The sequence below is a fragment of the Nelumbo lutea genome, chromosome 3 (assembly GCF_056320005.1).
Source record: "Nelumbo lutea isolate HS-2025 chromosome 3, American lotus-T2T, whole genome shotgun sequence".
In the NCBI taxonomy this organism is placed as follows: domain Eukaryota; kingdom Viridiplantae; phylum Streptophyta; class Magnoliopsida; order Proteales; family Nelumbonaceae; genus Nelumbo; species Nelumbo lutea.
The window spans coordinates 36,425,074-36,442,089 of NC_142686.1; the positions used below are offsets into that span (position 1 = coordinate 36,425,074).

Here is a 17,016-nt window from a genome sequence, read left to right on the forward strand (position 1 = left end):
ATAAATGTGACTTAGAGATGTACATTATTGTGGCATTTGGGCTGTGTTTGATTTGATGAAGAAAATAAGAGAGAAACTTTAAGCAACTTTCTCTCAATTTTCTATTGTTTCTTATTTTCTAACAAACCAAACACAGCAGAAAGATCAGAAGCTTAGTCATATGGTTTCTTATATATTTATTGAAACCTTGTATCTTTGACTCCCAGCCTGTATCAATTATTTGAGTTGGCTCGTAGTAGTAGGCTAGCAATTTCTCCTACAATCATATATCATGATTCATGAATGTGACAAGAAACCCTAACAGAAAAGAGTCACATCCCGATGCAACACTCAATAACTCGATGGCTACTTCATTTAAGGCTCTGTGAATTATTGTTGCCCAGAACAAGAGGCAAGTATGTTGTCCATTCCTAGCTTGCTTGTGGAAGAGATTTTTAGTTGACACCGGAGAATCTGCAATACTTCTACTTCTGTTGATACTTTCAATGGAAATGAGTATCTTCTTTTGTTTGGTATGAAAGTTGTTCAAAGCTTGTTAGGTAAGAAGATTTGGTAAATTAATTAAACGGAATCAAAGTTTATTTTTAGGTATCAATCAGCATTTATATTGGTTAGGAAAATCTCTGAGAATATCTTAATAGTTCATGAAATTTTAAATTTAATAAAAAATTGAAAAAGAAAAAAATTGGACTAATTATCTCTAAAATTGATGTGAAAATAGTCTATGACAAGAAAATTTTATTTCAACTTGAAAGCCCCATAACAAAAACTGAGATATTGCCCCCATTCTAACACTATTGTCCTTCAGCTCATTTGCTCCTCTTTATCTGTCAGAGATTTTAATAATTTAAAATTTTTTAATCCCAATATCGATGGATTGAAGCAAAAAAGAAAATAACCCATCTAGTTTCCCCCACTCCAACTTCAAGTTACCCGTTCGTTCCATGCTAGAGATTCTAAGGCCCTGTTCGTTTTTTGGGATGTTATTAATTCGGGTGAATGCACCTACCCATGTTCTTTTATTTTTCAAGTAAAAAGATAATGACCATTTAAATCATAAAAAAAAAAATCATTATTAAAAGGGGCAATTTTGTTGCATCCATGTGTTGCCAACTTTCCTTCCAGGTGGAAAAGTTATCAACCTACTAGGACATGAGCATCACTTACCCGATTAAGTGATACTCCGAAAAAATAATTTTTCCGTAAACCCTACATAAATCTGGAAAAAGAAATGGATATTTTAATTAATAGGAACAAAATCTCATTAACCAACTTTCCCCCTCTTAAAATCTAAAAAATGAATAGACCCTAATTAATAAGGTACCATTGAGCAACATCTATAGTTTCATATTTGTTTCTAAGTATAAGCCCTAAGAATTTAATTTGTATACATTTCCCCAATCCCAGACAACATAGTTGGGATGAATATAATTTACCTAGGTTAGGATTTAGAAAATATGTATTGCTTTAGAGCAAATTTAATATACTGAACTATGAGGAACATCTACTATTGTCCAGCTCTTAAAAAATCTCTGATTCTCCACCAGCTTTAATCTCCATCATGAAACTCATGAATTGTCAAAGATTAAAAAAAAAAATCATATTAAATACAAGATACTAATCTCTTCCCTTCTCATTTTTCTCTTTTTTCCATTCAAAAACCATTACAGTACCTCATAATTGTAAACAATATTAAAGTATTTTCAGGGCAACAACTTCAGTTCAAGCAAACACGCAGCCCAAAGTGAATCCACCAAATAAAATAACATTTCTGCTAGAAATTCTAAGTATAGATCTGTCAATGGACCGGATTCTACCTGACTGACCGGATCGAACCGAATCCATTATAATGGTTCTGGTTATGTAATTGCCTCAAATAATAATTTGATCGGTTCTAATTCTTGTTTATTCATACTGATTATTTTGTTAATAATAAATAAAGATTTTTTAATATTTGTACAACTTTTATTATATTTTATGTTTGAAATGGCAATTTTGATCAAGATAATTTTGTTAAAACAATTGATTTATCAACATAAATAATTTACTATCTTATTATTATTTTTGTTAAGGTTATATTATCAAAAATATATTTTTAAATTATTATTTACATAAATAATCATACAAGTCAACATAATTGGATTTAATCGGGCCAGATCTGATTATCCTAATTATTAATTAATCAAAACGGTCCAATATTTTTGTTTTTGTGACTTGTCCCGATTGATAATCAGTTCAGAACTGGTACATGCTGTCCCAAGCCAAACCTAACCCAATGACCCACCTTACAATACAAGTATACAACCTCAAAAATATCATGATACAAAATAGTCTAATCACAACAAATAGTAATTCTTTAACCCCCCAAATTTTACTTCTAAAAGAGGGGTGGGCACCTAAATTTTGTTAACCATTATCTAACCAAACCGGATAAATAAAATTACACGGGAGGAATGTATTAGAGTATTAGACATTGGAAAAGCAACTATTATAATGTTTGAATCAACGTTTTCGAACTGCCGTTGATCCGGGCGGTTGGACTGTTCAGCTTGGGAACCGTTCTGTTTTACCTCAAATCTGGAATCTGGTCAAAACTGTTAAAAAAGTCAAAAAGTCATTGATCTAGGCAGTCAAACCATCGACCCGTTTAACGGTTTTTGACCATTTTTTTTAATTTTACTGTCAGAATGAACCGTCCATTCAAACCAAAAAATTGAACCGGTAACTAAAACAGTTCTATTTCCGGGTCATTTTTTAAAACGTTGATTTGAATTGCCTAATGTTAGAATTTGTCAAGCTTCACAGAGGCGTATAAAATGAAATGCACATGGTCATATATAGATTATTTAACATGAATTTTCCTATTTTTACAGGACCCAGACAATAAATATTCATGAGAACTCTAGACAAACTAAAAGAAAAGATTTTATATTTTTCTTATTAAAATAAATACTAGAAGCAATATGAATCACAATTCGGGAATAGCCATTGCAACTAAGACGCTAAAAGTAAACATTTCAGAAGCAAGATGAGGAATCAATTGAGAAACAAAAGTTGAAAAGGATGGATACGAAAAGGGATTATTGAAAAACGTGGCCTCGATAATTCAAGAACCCTCTTGGCCTCCCCATATGAATTTATTAAACTATGATATTTCTTTTTCATAGTTCAGAGAGTTGTTAGACTTCCTTTTCAATTCATTAAACTTTCATCTTTATTTCTTCAACTACTCAACGTGTTTTTCTCTTCCTTATAAAGAAGTCTCATTTATGATTCACAAACTCAAGAAAACATAGCCCTCTCCTAATTTCAAACAAAAATGAATATAATTTATTGTAATTACATATTATTATTATTTCAATTGGTCTTGGTCTTGTTGTTATTATTATTATTATAGTATCTTCATCATCATCGTAATTATAAAATTATCACGTGAAATGCACATGATACTAAACTTACAAATTGGTTTAGATTCTAAAAACTGATTCTATAATCCATCTAAAACTTGTTTATGCTAAACTTACAAATTGCAGCAAAATTATTCGATTTCCAAAGGGAGACTGACTTCGGCACATCCCCCCTCCCCTTTTTCTTTTATAAAGGAGACCATTACTAATTAATTATATACACGCTAAACCTGTTCATGGGTCGGATTGGGACTTCGCTTTTACCAGCCCAAAAAACCCATCCCTAAACAGGTCACATTTGGCTCAGTTTCTAAGGAGTACAAATGCATATATGCAGAGTGCAAAACTATATATTTAGTATGTATTTATACTGTATATATTCAGTTTATATTCTTTCTAAACTAAGCCTTGAAAATAGTACAAATACAAATGTATAGTGTAAATATAAACAAAATATGAGATTCTGCACTCTATATAATTTATTTATATCATACAAAATATGTACTGCACAAATACATATAAAATTACAAAAATACAAGATTTTGTACTTTACAGATTTGTATTTATATTCCTTCCAAACTAAAACTTAAAGAGTAACATGACATGTACAACAAAATACAAGATTTTGCATTCTACATATACTCTTCCAAACTGAGCCTTTGTTTAAAAAAAAAAACAAACAAAAAAGGCAAACAAATCATCCCCTTGGCCCTTCCAAATATCTGAATCATTTGATAATATTGTATTTGAAATTCTAGTATGCAATCCAAATACAAAAGGTTTTAATGGCAGGTCAAAACAGTAGATAAGGAAGTACAACTGTAAAAATTTGGGCCGGTCGGGTAAAACTTGGTAAATCTGAATAAACAACGCGGCTGCAGCTGGCTGAGCCTGGGAGTTCGGTGGAGGGCCGACGGTCGGATAGTTAATACTGGAGGGATAGTCCTTGGCATTGACTTGCCAGCTGGCAAAAGCCCACTCCTTTGGGCATTGGGGTCCTCCCTCCTCAGTCAGTCGTCAATCCACCGGTGGGCGGTGGCGGTGGGAGTGGGACACCCGCATTGGTCGAGTCCACCCTTTTTCGCTCCTACGGCGTGGGATGTAGGAACTTACCCACCTCCTTTTTCACAGTGGTTTTCACAGTGGTTGTGGCTGTGAAACCAATGTCCGTCTGTGTCGCTCTCAGTCTCTCATCCACCGTCACTACTGACAAAACGGAAGTACCCAGAAGCAGAGAATTTTTTCCTTTTTTTTTGGGCATTTGTCGCTCTCATTTCCATCTAGTAAATTATGCTACGCGATTCCTGTTTTAAGAAAGACAAACTCCATTCCATTGTTGTTGAACTGAGGAACGGAAAGAACGATCACTGATAAATTATGAGCAACAGGGTCGCGTCTTCCATGGAAGAAGCATCCGAGGGGACTCGGAATTTTTTCCTGTTCACCAATCCAACTACAGAATGAATAAACAAATAAATAAAAAGCATAAAACTCCCACTCGATCTGTACTTTGTTCCTTTCACTTTCTTTTTCTAAAGTTCCTGTTCGAGATTTGGCTGTGCAAATGCAGACGCGGAATATATACATTGTACAGTGTCCTTCTGACCCTCTCTCTTTTAATATTAGGCTGTGGTGTCCTTGGCTCCTTCAGCCGGGGCAACAAAAGACAAGCACGATATCCTTTCTCTCATGGTACACAAGATCTCGGCCATGGAAGGCCTAAGGCTGGGTTGCTGGCGAAGGCACAGAGCTGATATGGAAGCCATCGTCATGGCTTCCCCTGTTTCGAACTGGCCATCAAGTCGGGGATCCACCATCTCCGGAACCTTATTCAGGTCACCCAACAGTGGCCCGGCTATTGACGTCAAGAGCTGCTCTTTTTCGGAGCAAAAAGCTTCGAACCCCGTGATTAGCTCCAGAACGATCACCCCAAAGCTATAGACGTCATTCTTCTTTGACGCAATTCCTGTTCTTAGGTAGTGAGGGTCAATGTAACCAGGTGAACCCATTACTGGGTTCATGGCTGATGGCAGAATCGCAGACGAAAAACCCATTTTTGCGAAACCGAAATCGCAGAGTTTACAGTTGAAATGTTGGTCGAGGAGGATGTTGGATGCTTTGATGTCGCCGTGAACTATTTGGAGCGTACAGTTGTCGTGCAGGTATGCGATGGCTTGGGCGAGTTGGTACGCAATGGACATGCGAGTCTTCCACGGAAGCAGAGACTCTCCATGACCGTGGAGTTTCTCCTGCAAGCTTCCGTTTGGAATGTATTCGAACACCAGGACGCCTTCTTCTGCAATAACGAAAAACCTAGATTTAGAAATTTCTTTTTCTTCCTAAAGAAAGAAAACCCGATGAATCAATTCGATAATTTAGAAAGAAAGAGAGAAAAATCAGTACCTCGTTCATCACAGTAGCCAAGAAGGTCGATGATATGGGGGTGTTGGATGTGAAGCAGGATTTCGAGTTCCTGCTTGAAGACTCGATTGAGACGTTCGCTGTTGTTATGGACCTTGATCGCTCCGAGGGTGGAATTGGGGAAGTGAGCCAGATAAACGGTACTGAAACCTCCTTCTCCAATCACACGCGAGAAATTCACAGTAAACCTCTCAACCTCATCCCAACTAAACCTCTTCGGAACGCTAGAAATCTCCTCCCCCTTCGAATCCTGATGAGAAGAGGCGGTGGATAACTCATCACCACGCTCCGCATCGTCTACTACACGCTTGGGTTTACGTCTGATCCTGAACCTGAACCTGAACCCCAGGAACTTGAGGGAGGCCATGACCATGAGCAGTACCAAAACGAGGGACAGAGCAGCGATGACGACTGCGATGAGGATTCTACGATTGACGCTGATCCCTTCTTCTTGGGTAGCTTTTAAGAGTGGGGTTGGTGGAGCAGCAGCGGTGGGCATGGTCTCGGAAGCTACACAGAAGGGGAGGTGAGAGAGAAGATAAAAGGAAGGAAACCCACCACCCACAGACAGAGGGAGCAGCAGCAGATCTAAGACTGAATAGTTTAGAATCCGATATCCACCCGTGACAGAAGAGGAGGAGGCCATGGAGATGTATACCAAATCGACACGCGGAAAATGCTTTGAAAATAGGAGGGAGGATCAGAGGAGGAGGGGAGGTTCAATGATCAATCCGAGTTAAGATTTTGGAGAGTCCCCACCTCACCACACCACCCGACCACCACCCAGCATCTCAGATTCCCTCACCAGTCACCCCTCACCACCCTCTTTGTTTCTTCGCGCGCGCGCTGTTGCTTTCCTTCTTCCGCTCACAACGTTGACCGCCTGCCATTTAACGCCAGACTAACGCGTTCACTTCTCATTGGTTGCACACTTGCACTAGATGGCGGAAGAATCTGCTACGCCCTTCGTCGTAGCTTTGGGCTAAAGCCGTGAGTTACAGCCCTCGATTTATTGATGTGGGGACCATCTTGAATGGGATGAAGTGACGTTGAAGTGGGCCTCAAAATAGATTCAAAGAAGTGATTTTGGGCTTTTTAGCCCAAGGCTACGCCGTCGGGAGTAGCGAAATTCGCCTCGTAACCGACAACACCGACGCTCCCTTCCCCAGTGGAGAAAACAATACATCATGGGGAATATTGAATAGTAGTAGTAGGCCCAAACAAAAAGTTATTTCATTTGGGCTGAAGTGAACGACCCTCAAGGCCTCAATTGATGTTACGGATGATCTGCAGATGAGTGGGCCCGATCGGTGTTCATGCCCCACTTCATATGGTTCTATGATTGAACCATATGCTTTCTTAGATCGGCCCATAATCCACTGTACAGAGTTATTGACAAATGATTTTACATTTTTATTTGAGTAAGTAATTGTTGGAACTAAACCCGAAAAAACAAAAAAAATGTATATAAAGGAAATGAAAAGTCAAGCATGCATTTTTTTTATTCGAAGTATAAGCTAAGTCTATCATCTACACGAGAAACTAAGAGATAAGAGAATTTTGACTTATTACCATATTTTTAATTACTCTAAATCCTAATAAAAAAATCGACATTGAAATGGTTGCAGCTAAACTTAAGATTATGTTTGGTTTGAAGGAAAAGGTAGAGAAACTTATACAACATTTGTAAAAGCTTTCTTAATTTTTCCTTCCTTTCCCTACACTTTTCTTCAAACCAAACACAGCCTAAGTATTCTCATATTTGATATGAGCAATTTATAAGCTTTGCTAAACGAAATTGAAGAAGTAGCTGCATGACATTTATTATACCAAGGATGTCCAAATCCAATCCAAGCATTATCAATTGATTTTAAAATTAAAATTGATTAAAATTTCTTAAATTAATAAAATTTTATTTTTTTTAATTTAAAATTAATATAATTCTTTTAATTAACTTGTATGCAATTTATAATATTGTAATTTTATCAACTAATCATATTTAATCTAATTATTTTAATTAGTTAATTATAAGATTGTTTAATTAATTATAATCATTAATACTGTAATATTATTGAGTCCTTATATGAATTTTGCAAATACTATAATAGTAAGTAAGTCCTATTAACTAATATCGTTAATATTGCTAAATGAAGTAATATTTATTAATATAACTATATTTAAACGACACATATCTAGTATGATCAACGCATAGATATTTATGTATATTCCTATTATAATACATACACTCATATATTAATTTATTTTACCTTTTGATAGTAAAGTAATACATATAATTTTAATTTAAATATTATTATTATAATACGTCTTCATAATTTCATATATTAGTAGTTGTATTTACTTCTAGTTATTTTAATTTAAACTTATCTATTTAGTACATAATCTAGAAAATCAGGCAAAAATATAGTAAACCTAGATTACTACAAATATTAGCACCCAATTTTTATTCAATCCTTTCTCTTTATCTAGCCAAAGACTTGGGAAACTAAAAAAACACACCAAGACCCCAAACTTCCCAAAAACTTAGCATTTGACCCCCTAAATATACCAAGACCCCACCCTTTGCACCCTCAAAAACCTTATCAAACCAGTCAAATCATCTTAGAATACCTAAAAACTCTAGAACACCACATCTTAGCTCCAAATTCCCCAAATCTACAATCAGCCCTTGTCCATACACCAAGCACATAATCAAACCTAATCATCCAATTCAAAACCCTTATATATCCAATATAACCAAATTTCACCCTCAAACTTCAAGATTCCATTGGCCATCTACTAAAGACTCCATTTCGACCTCCCAAATTAACCAAAACCTTCAAACAAACCCTAAAGCCACAAGTATAATCACACATCCTTGACCCAATTAGGAGTTGCCATTGACATCTCAAACTCAGTCCCTATTATCCTGCAAAACTTCTTCTTTTAACCTTAAAAAGACAAATTTCATTCCAAAACCCTAAATTAACTCACCCAATTTGATTTGGGATATTTTGAACCATTAAATCTCCCATTCCACACACCAAATTAAAGATCCTTCTTTTCCATCAGTTTCTTTAGATGTACTAATGCTGATGTGATATTTCTTTTTGAAACAAAATGTTGTGCTTCCAAGTTTTCAGAAATTAAAATAAAAAATTAAAAAAAAAAAACTCTAAGGGGCTCAACCATTATAGTATTGAGCCTATTGGCTATGATAGTAAATTTCAGTTAATGTGGGAGGATTGTATTTATCTTCAAGTGGTGTGTAGAGCAAATTTTCCTGCAGCTCAGATCTCCTACCCACAAAATCTTCCCTCTATCCCCACCCACACGGTGCTATAGGCATGCATTGTACTATCTCCCTTGTCATTCATGGGTAGATGTTCCCAACACAGTAGTAGCGTTTTGTGGATAGCGATGTAGGAATACTTTGTGACTTTGTGAGTATATCTTCAAGTGGTTTCTAGTAATAGAAACTTTGTTATGGAAAATTTTACTGACAGAGCTCGGATCTTTTACCCACAAAATCTTCCCACATCCCTACCCACATGATGCTACAGGCATGCATTGGGAACATCTCCCTTTGCATTCATGGGAAAATGTTCCCAATACACTGAGATAGTGTGTTGTGGATAGAGTTCTAGAGTGATTAGGGAAGATGTTTGTCCATTGTTATGTTTTTATTGAGAAGCCCACTAGAACCCACATAGATGAGGTGTGGCAACTTTTAAATTAATTTACATTCTTCTCTTATTAATCTATGGTATGTTCTAAAATGCAGTTATCAACATCAGATCCTTCATATTGCTTCCCAACCCCGTCTCAAGGGGTGTGGCAACTTTTAAAATTAATTTACATTCTTCTCTTATTAATCCATGATATGTTCTAAAATGCAGTTATCAACATCAGATCCTTCATATTGCTTCCCAACCATGTCTCAAGGGGTTGGGATTTAATTGATCAGCCCATACAGCTATACCTGGTCCAACAGAAGAAGACTTCAGGACCCGGTAGAGTACTGGCTGTTTCAAGTTGGAGATTTGTGTTTCCTGAGGCTCATCCCTACTATCTATAAGGCTCAGTTTGGAAAGAATACAAATACTGTTTTCACTGTAGCTACTGTAGCTCTGTAGCTACTGTAGCTACAGTAGTCCGAACCAGTAAGGAGAAGAAGAAAGAGAAGAGAAGAAGAAGAAGAAGAAGATGAAAGAACTGTCGAACTTGATAACTAAACCCTATCAGTCGACCTCTTAATAGTGATTAGGCTTCTAATTAAATGTATAAGGACTAAACTGTCCCTACTTAAGTATGGGACAGAGAACCTCTAATAAGACTGCCACATAAGCTCATAACTTAACCAAGGTGAGATGACTAATCTACCCTTATTCGGCTAACTCTAACACTCCCCCTCAAGGTGGAGAATATATATCATATAATCCCAGCTTGTTACATATATAGTTCAATCTCCCTGAGTTTAAGGCTTTTGTAAACAAATCTGCCCACTGATCACCTGAGCTTACATGTTCTGTGCTTATCTCTCTAGTAAGAACCTTCTCCCTCACAAAGTGGCAATCAATCTCTATGTGTTTTGTTCTCTCATGGAAAACAGGGTTGGATGAGATATGGAACGCAGCTTGATTGTCACAGTACAACTTCATAGGTTTATCCATGTGGAACCCGATTTCTTGTAGGAGATTCCTCAACCACACTAATTCACATGTAGTGTGTGCCATGGCTCTGTACTCGGCTTCAGCACTGCTTCTAGCCACAACCGTCTACTTTTTACTCTTCCACGTCACAAGATTTCCTTCAAGAAATGTGCAGTAACCTGTGGTAGATCTTCTATCAGACACAGAGCCCGCCCAATCTGCATCCGTGTACCCAACTACTTCAAGTTTTCCTCTTGGTTTATACAATAGCCCACGACCTGGAGCTCCCTTCAAATATCTTACAATTCTAAGAACTGCATCCCAGTGAGATATACGAGGGTTCTGCATAAATTGGTTCATCACACTGACTGCAAAGGAGATGTCTGGTCTCGTGATAGTCAAATAGTTCAGCTTCCCCACTAGTCGTCTATACCTTCCAGGATCATCAAATATTCCCCCTATATCACCGCTCAACTTAACATTTGGTTCCATAGGGGTCTCAGCCGGTTTTGCACCTAACAGTCATGTTTCGTCCAATAGATCGAGAACATATTTTCTTTGGCACAGGTTTACACATTGTCTTGATCTAGCAACTTCTATACCCAATAAATACTTCAATGTCCCAAGGTCTTTTGTTTGAAAATGATTTTGCAGAAAGACCTTGAGTTTGTCGAACCCCAATTTGTCATTACCAGTTATGACAATATCATTCACATAGACCACTAATAAAATCTTTCCAGCTTCTGAGTCATAGCTGAACACTGAGTGATCAACCTGGCATTGTTTCACTCCAAAATTCTTCACCACTTCACTAAACTTCCCGAACCAAGCACAAGGCAATTGTTTCAACCCATAAATTGCCTTTTTCAGTCTGCACACCTTACCAGCCTCCCCCTGAGCAACAAACCCAGGTAGTTGCTCCATATATACCTCCTCTATAAGGTCACCATGAAGGAATGCATTTTTTATGTCAAGTTGAAATAAGGGCCAATCATACATAAATGCCAAGGAAATTAACACACAGACAGAGCTAATCTTAGCCACTGGAGAGAAGGTCTCCATATAGTCCACTCCATACAACTTTGAATACCCTTTAGCAACAAGTCTGGCTTTCAGACGCTCCACACTACCATCTGGCAAGTATTTAACAGTATAACACCCATTTACAACCCACAACATGCTTACCAAGGGGAAGAGTAGTGAGCTCCCACATGTGAGTATGTTGAAGAGCAGAGAGTTCCTCCTCCATTGCATGCCTCCACCCAGGTGAACTAAGAGCCTCTTGGACATTGTTAGGTATGGAAATAGATGACAATAGTGAAACAAACTCGCGATGTGAGGCGGAAAGGCGAGATACTGAAACAAAATTGGAAATGGGATGGAGAGTAAAACTACGTTTACCTTTCCGTAAGGCAATGGGCAAGTCCTGAAGGTTCAGCAACAGGAGCAACGACAGGATCCACAGACAAGGTAGAAGCTGGAGGAGGGGTCGGTGTCGTTCAACGTGTATACACTTGCCGAATTGGTGGTCGTTCAGTAGGGATCTATACTGGATGAGATGACGAGTCAACTCCAACAGAAACATCCGGAACAGGATCACTGATCGGAAGAGGAAGATGAAGTAAAGGTGGAGACGAAGATGCTTCAGTTCCTGAGAAGAAGGGAACAAACTCAAAAAAGGTGACATCAGGACAAACATAGCACTTCCGAGTAATGGGATTGTAACACTTGTACCCTTTTTGAGTCCGAGAGTAGCCAAGAAAGACACACTTAATGGAGCGTGCATCCAATTTGTCTATTCCAGGACTCAGATTGTGAACAAAGCACACAGCCAAAGATACGAGGTGTTAATGGAAAGGGAGACAAGGTGGGGAAACAAGATAGAGAAGGGAGACCGACCATGAAGAATAAAGGAGGACATCCGATTAATGAGGAAACACGTAGTAAGTACAGCATCACTCCAAAACCGTTTAGGAACACTCATATGAGGAAGAATAGACCGAGCTGTTTCAAGGAGATGACGGTTCTTCCGTTCAACCACCCCATTTTGTTGAGGAGTGGATGCACATGAAGTTTGATGAATGATGCCATGTTGTTCTAAATACTGTTGAAAGGAAGTTAGAAAATATTCACGACCATTATCTGAACGAAGAACTTTGATTGGAACACCAAATTGTGTACGTATTTCAGCATGGAATTTTCAAAAATTGGAAAATAATTCACTCCTTTCTTTCATTAAATAAATCCATGTCATTCTTGAACAATCATCAATAAAAGTGACAAAATACTTGTAACCATTATAAGACTCTATTTTGATCGGGCCCCAAACATCTTAATGAACCAAAGAAAAAGGACTCAACATACGACTTTCAACTCTAGGACTGAAGGAAACACGACAATGTTTCCCAAACTGACACGACTCACACTGTAACAGTGACAAATGACTCAAAGACGAAACTAATATCTTGAGTGCCTTGAAAGAAGGATGTCCCAGTCGACAATGCCACTGTAGAGGAGTGAGTGAAGTCAGAAGTGCAACTGGCGATCCACCACCGTCAAGGTAATACAATCCACCAGCTTCATGCCCCCCACCAATCTTCTTCCCCGTCCTGAGATCCTGAAAAACACAAGAGGAAGGAAAAAAAGTAACAAAACAGTTAAGAGTCTTGGTTAATTTACTAACAGACATAAGATTGAATGGAAACTTAGGAACATATAGAACAGATGATAAAGAAAGAGAAGCCATGTCAACATTGCCAATACCATAGATGGGAGAGGAGGAACCATTGGCAAGGGTAACAGTTTGAGATGTGGAAGTTTCAGAGAGAGAAGAGAACACACCTGGAGTCCCGGTCATGTGATCAGAGGCTCTAGAGTCAATAATCCAATGAGAGGTTTTAGATGACAGGCAAGCTATACCTGAGTGGGCAAGAGTAGCAGTAGTGTGTTGTGAAGTGGACTGAAGGAACCGCTCATACTCATCACGCGGTACACTCACCATCTCCCTTCCGGAAACAGATGTAGATTGGAAGGAGTTAGGTATGCCTGTTGATTATCACTGACATCAACCCCACCAGCAATAGCATGATTGGCCCATTTAGAGGGAGGGTGGCCATGAAGATCATAACAGAAATTTATGAAATGTCCTTCCCTGCCACAGTGGGTATACTTCCTTGTAGAGCTGCCTTTTTCTTTGCCACGGCCTCCCCCTGAGTCACGACCACTACCACGGCCAAATATGGAACCACCACGACCTCCTCGGGAGGCATGTCCTCCCCCTTTCGTACCACGTCCACCTCCTCTGGCTGTTACAAAAGCTGATCTATCAGACTGTGTGGGATTCTCTATCTGTCCCAAAGAAATCCTACGGAGCCGAGCAAACACTTCCTCAAGTGTAGGAAGGGTAGAGCCCCCCAATATTTGAGCCCTAACTGGTTTATACTCTGATTTCAACCCCACTAAGAACCTTGTGACATCTAGTTGTTCCCTCTGTTGTTACTGAACTTTAACATATGGAGTGAGAGGATGATAGACATTGAGTTCATTTCTGAGGTTCTTCATACTGGCATAGTACTCTTCTAGGGTTTTATTTCCTTGTTGCAGACCAAAGTACTCCTGATAGAGCTGATATGCCCTTGTAGTATTATCTTGCCCAAAATACAGCTTCTTAGCATGTTCCCATATGTCCTTAGCTGTATCTAAGAACATGAAGTTGACACTTATTTTGGGTTCCATATTGTTCCATAGCAATGTCATGATTTGAGCATCCTCCTGTTTCCAATCATCAAACCCTGGAGAGTCAGCTGGTGGTTTATCTTCTTTCACATGCTTCACTTTTCTCTTTGCCTTGAGAAAAACTTCCACCGACTTGGCCCATGGAGCATAGTTCTCACCATTCAGTTTAATTGAGGTCATCTGTACACCAAGATAGTCAGAGGAAACCACCACACCAGGTTTCTGATCACTACAACCATCTCCCATTGCTGCCATGATACTCTTTCAATGTTGCATCTAATCTGAATTCCCAATCACCAACTAAGTGCTACTGTCAAGAGTTTGATGTTCCAGAACCTACAGCAGTCCCTAAACACAATGATAGATACACACGCCTTTGTTCTTATCCACACCACTACTGATTTCACAAAAAAAAAAAAAAAAAAAAAAAAAACACAGACTACACTGACATTAACTCAGCACATACTAACCACATGCAAGTTCATTTACAACTACTCAACAAAAACTCAACTAGCTGTCACACCACTACTGCTGTCAAGAGTTTGTGCATTACAAGCACCACCACAACTACAAAAACTCAACTAGCTGTCACACCACTACTGCTGTCAAGAGTTCGTGCATTACAAGCACCACCACACAACCATAGTTGTCACACACAATACAGACCTACTTTAACGCTTTTAAGAGGGCACCACAAGACCAACAAAAAAAAAACTCAACTGGTACCATTGCATTACACCTTGCACCTTTCGGCCACCTACAGTAGCAGCCCTTACACCATTTGGTCACTGTAAACACAACCTGTTCTTGGAATTTTTTCCAAGAACCAGGGCAACAACCAACTTAGTTTTCTAGGTTCTAATCAGTCCTTTCAAGTTCTTGAAAATTTTCAACCCAGAAATACCAACAGCACACAAAGAAGAGATAACCAACCTTCGTTTGAGAGCTTCAGCCAACCATTCACTGCTGAAGTTGTTTTCTTAGGAAAGAAGGTTCTGAGCACCAGAAAAAAAAAAAAAAAAAAACTGTGATGTTTCAAGCCTGGGACGAATCACTTTTCTCCATTAACAGCCCAGAGAAGAAAAGGAGAGAACTGAAGCATGAACTAAAGTTGTCATGAACTAAAACATGTCACGAACTGAAGTTGTCACGCTCTTATACCATGTTTTCATTGTAGCAACTGTAGCTACAGTAGTCCAAACCAGTAAGGAGAAGAAGAAAGAGAAGAGAAGAAGAAGAAGATGAAAGAACTGTCGAACTTGATAACTAAACCCTATCAGTCGACCTCTTAATAGTGATTAGGCTTCTAATTAAATGTACAAGGACTAAACTGCCCCTACTTAAGTATGGGACAAAGAACCTCTAATAAGACTGTCACATAAGCTCATAACTTAACCAAGGTGAGATGACTAATCTACCCTTATTCGGCTAACTCTAACAAATACAAATATGTAAGTGTAAAACCTTGCCTTTGGTATTTCAAAATCTTGTATTTGTATTTGTGCTTTTCCCAAACTGAACCTAGTACAAATATAAATATGTAAAGCGTAAATACAAAGTTCAGAAATACAAGATTCAAGGTTTTGTACCATACATATTGTATTTACACCATGGTTTTCAAAAACCAGACCACACCAGACAGTCAGACCGAAAAAACCGAGAACTAGTCACCTGACCGGTTTCGTTTTCCCCCAAAACCGTTGATTTTGCTCAACAAGCCGCTGAACCGGCCAGTTAACCGTTCGATCGATTTTGACCGTTTTTCAACTTTTTTGTCAGAACAGGCCAACCAATCGAACCAGTAACTAGACCCCTGACCGGTTAGATCACCAGGTCGGTTTTAAAAACCATGATTTACACTCTTATCAAACGAAGCCTAAGGAACAATTATTGCAGTTCTTTTGAATCTAATAGGGAAGAGATGGATCTATCATTGTCATTTTGAAGCTCATTGGAGTAAGAATGATGACCATCTTGATGAGGTAAGTCATATTTTGGAACATTTCAGACCATCATTGTTTTCAATCTAAACGTAAAGATTACAAGTTCAATCTCAAAAAAGTGGGGTAGGAATACTATAGGAGATTTTTTTAAAATTTAAATTATCTGGAGCTACAAGAACAAATTAGGACTTGCACCCGCAAGTTGCGCCCCACTTCTGCTAGGCATCATCCAGTATTTGCATCAATGGTGTAGGTGGGACAGAAGAACCTACTCATCTGCTGAAGGCAAAACCATCTTAGCACTTCCTTTCTTATTGATGCTCTTCCTAAACTGAGTTATGAGTAAAATGGGGATGAAGCTTCTAACATGCGCTGCACATGTTTAGACATCTTACAAAAATCACACGACCTTCCTCATCTTCTGCACCATTATTCTTCCCAGATGTCTGTACCTTCAAACTAACTATAACAAAGGTCAAATGACCATAAACTGATACATGAACAATCATACACCACAACTCCGGATTAGATAATCCTCAGTTTGTTTTGGGACAATGCTTCTACATCCCCCTTGCTTTAAGCCAATAAAGTTTTCAATGGCCAACCCCAAGGTTCTAAATATCAGTATCAGCTCTTTTTTTTACTTCTTTTTCAAAACCGGTTCAGGAGACGGTTTAAGGCTCCTCCACACCATGAACCAGTCAGAACCCCGATACATCCTCTGTAGGGGCATATCAGGGTGCTCCCAATACGATACATATCGACCAATATGGGCCAATACGTGTTGATACTTTGGCCACGCCTCCATGAAGAGTAAAGTTTGGAATTATATTATGAATCCAAGCAAACCTGGGAGGCTGG

General features: G+C 38.4%; 1 protein-coding gene across 1 annotated transcript; it reads right to left on the reverse strand.

Moving 5' to 3' along the window:
* Nucleotides 1–4,761: 4,761 nt before the first annotated feature.
* Nucleotides 4,762–7,207, reverse strand: LOC148864237 (Protein kinase superfamily protein). Its single transcript, XM_088975999.1, has 2 exons — nt 5,811–7,207; nt 4,762–5,703 (listed from the first exon to the last, which is right to left on the reverse strand). The coding sequence occupies exons 1-2, from the start codon at nt 6,472–6,474 to the stop codon at nt 5,030–5,032; spliced, it is 1,338 nt and encodes a 445-aa protein (XP_088832125.1). The 5' UTR covers nt 6,475–7,207; the 3' UTR covers nt 4,762–5,029.
* Nucleotides 7,208–17,016: the final 9,809 nt, after the last annotated feature.

Excerpts from the sequence above, each read along its gene's own strand:
- LOC148864237 (XM_088975999.1), bottom strand. The coding sequence starts at position 6,474 with ATGGCCTCCTCCTCTTCTGTCACGGGTGGATATCGGATTCTAAACTAT. Across the intron at positions 5,704-5,810 it reads TGGCTACTGTGATGAACGAG|AAGAAGGCGTCCTGGTGTTC; the intron begins GTACTGATTTTT and ends TCGTTATTGCAG.